Below are 2,661 nucleotides of genomic sequence, written 5' to 3' on the forward strand. Positions count from 1 at the left end.
GAAATCTTCACATGGGAAAGACCAATAATTACTCTTGCTTTATCTACCAAATTGTGTTGCATTAGTATTGTCAACTTGTGAGTTTTGCTAGACTAATAAGGTACACTGTTCATAATTTTATTTAATAGATAGACGAATCATTGAAAACTCAACACATACAATATGGAGTGACCGGGACTCGAACTCCGATTATAGCGTGAGACCTAACAATTTTAGCATTAGTTGGAAATTTGTGGAGACAAGTGTATGTATTGTTACCATACTATTTCTTCTTTCACAATTAATGCACTTTGTGACAGTCATAACATAGTTTAGATTCATGACATTCCATTATAATAACTCTATAATTTAGAAAATATAATATAAAGTTTTATTGGTATAAATAAATAAAAATTCATACAAGGAAATGATGTTATAACATCATAATTAACGATTCAAGCATGTACAGGTTCAAAGGAAGTGAGATTCCTGAAATGCTGCCATACCCTCTCATACACAAATGCTTCATAATTGTTAGAATCAGAACCGTCGGCAGCGGAAAGAGTGAGATGGTAGTTAGTTCCTGCAACAACCTGTGATTCACCTTTGATGACTTTCTCAAACTTCAGCTTCGCACCACTTCGTTTGTCGTACTCTGTGACGGCGTAATTGGCGATTTCGGTAATGTGAGGATCGTTGATGTTATCGATGGGACTCCAACCGCCGGGAACAGATCTCGCAGCCGAGGAGGCGGTTGTTAGAAGAAAGAGGAGAAAAACGAGAGATTGGAGTCTCATCATTTTCAAGCTTCGGAAACGGTTCTGGTGGTGTGGGTGTGGATCACTGGGTTTTCTATTATTATTTTTTTGGTAGAGACAGTGGGTTTTGTATTTATATATGGATAGTCAATAATTGCTTACTCATTAAGATTGCTTGCAAGCACAAGTTATTCAAAGATGACAAACTTAGCCAACCCATGGTTTGGATTAGATAAAGTGGGTCTGTTTAAATATAATGTACAACTATATGGTTAGATGAGACGATCTCAATTCGATCTCATGCAATTGTGATTGGTACAAGGCTAAAACCACTTAATTACAACCGATCTCTGAACCAGATTAAATTGATGGTGAAAGAAAAAAAAAATATATATATATATATATATATATCAATCTCATTCAGATGCAGTTGACTTATTATAAAGATAATTTTTTGTTAGTGAAAAATTATTAATTAACATAAAAAAATAGTTAAAGAAGCAAAAATAGTGCCATAATTTTGAAAATAGTATATTCATCTCTTAAAATTTTAAAATATAATCTTTTAATTTTTTAATTTTTGCTTTTATTTCTATTTTTGTTTATATTTCTATTTTAAGTTAAAAAAATAAATCAATTTGAACTGTTCTTAATTAAAGTTTTGGTTCAATTCAAGTTTGGGAATGCATCAGCATTAAGACTCAGAGTTTGTCATCTATTTTTATTTTTATTTTTGACAAACGGCTTGTCATCTATTTGATCCTACAAAATTTGAGAGATTGATTTTTATACGGTTGTACGTCGGGAATATTTAATTTAGGATTGAAAAAGGCTTAATTAGTCTGTTGGTCCCCCAAAAATATTTTAAGTTTCACAATGGTCCCTTAAAGAAAAAAAGTTCGGATTGGTCCCTTAAAGACATATATTTTTACCATATTGGTCCTTTTCGTTAAATTTTAACTCCAAATATAACAAAAAGTTCCAATGGTTAATAAGGTTTTTGGTGGACCACTTACACTTAATGACATCCACAATTCAATATACTAAAACTAACGTTTTTTGTAAAAAAAATTGACGGAAAGGACCAATTGATAAACAGATGTGTCTTTAAGGGACCAATCCTGACCTTTTTTTTCTTTAAGGGACCATTGTAAAACCTAAAATATCTTTGAGGGATCAAAAGACTAATTAAGCCATTGAAAAAACATGACAAACTTGCCATGGTCCTCGTAATTGGGCTTGGCCCATTGTTTGGTATAAAGTTGGATATTTTCTCTTCGGGCCCCCCGTGTTTCTTTTATACCCCCCAATATTCCAATTTTGTCCTTGTGAAAAATTCGGTTCGCAGAAACCGAATTTTTTCTAGTGCAAATTCAGAGTAAATTTCGGTTTTTAGAAACCGAAATTTATTTTCAAGGCAAAAAAAAACTTCGATTTCTACGAACCGAAGTTTTTTCAAGGGCAAAATTGGAAACTCAGGGGGGATAAAAGAAACACGGGGGTGGGGAGAGAAAACATCATAAAGTTGTGTTTTGCTGTGGCCCACAATTGGAAACCATTTTCTATATCACCTACCAACCCGACAGAAACAATGTAAAATTAGGTTAGGTGGATTAGATCCATCAGCTAAAGCTTTGAGATAATTAAAAAATTATTACTTTATATTTTGGTTAGAATTGGTTTTTTTTACTAAATAAAAATATTCATTCATTCAAATTGATAAGAGTGCATTGATGTAATACAAATTCAAAACTGCTAAAAACAAAAAGGATGGATCTGCGAACAAACTCACAGTATCCGTGTTAATAGCATAAAAGTCATTAATTGGATCTGCACTGGATCAACCTTACATGAGACAAATGAAAATTGCACCAAGGACAACAATACTCGCACTAAGACGGGACAACAAAACAAAAGATGGTGA

The 2,661-nt window shown here is 32.7% G+C and overlaps 1 protein-coding gene across 1 annotated transcript; it reads right to left on the minus strand.

The window, feature by feature from the left end:
- Positions 1–347: 347 nt before the first annotated feature.
- Positions 348–935, minus strand: LOC123911701 (cysteine proteinase inhibitor 5-like). Its single transcript, XM_045963171.1, has one exon. It carries the CDS (start codon positions 777–779, stop codon positions 435–437), a length of 345 nt encoding a protein of 114 aa, XP_045819127.1. The 5' UTR covers positions 780–935; the 3' UTR covers positions 348–434.
- Positions 936–2,661: the final 1,726 nt, after the last annotated feature.

Source organism: Trifolium pratense, linkage group LG2 (genome assembly GCF_020283565.1).
Source record: "Trifolium pratense cultivar HEN17-A07 linkage group LG2, ARS_RC_1.1, whole genome shotgun sequence".
NCBI lineage: Eukaryota > Viridiplantae > Streptophyta > Magnoliopsida > Fabales > Fabaceae > Trifolium > Trifolium pratense.

What these genes read in the sequence shown, in the direction of transcription:
- LOC123911701 (XM_045963171.1), bottom strand. Translation starts at nt 779, where the DNA reads ATGATGAGACTCCAATCTCTCGTTTTTCTCCTCTTTCTTCTAACAACC.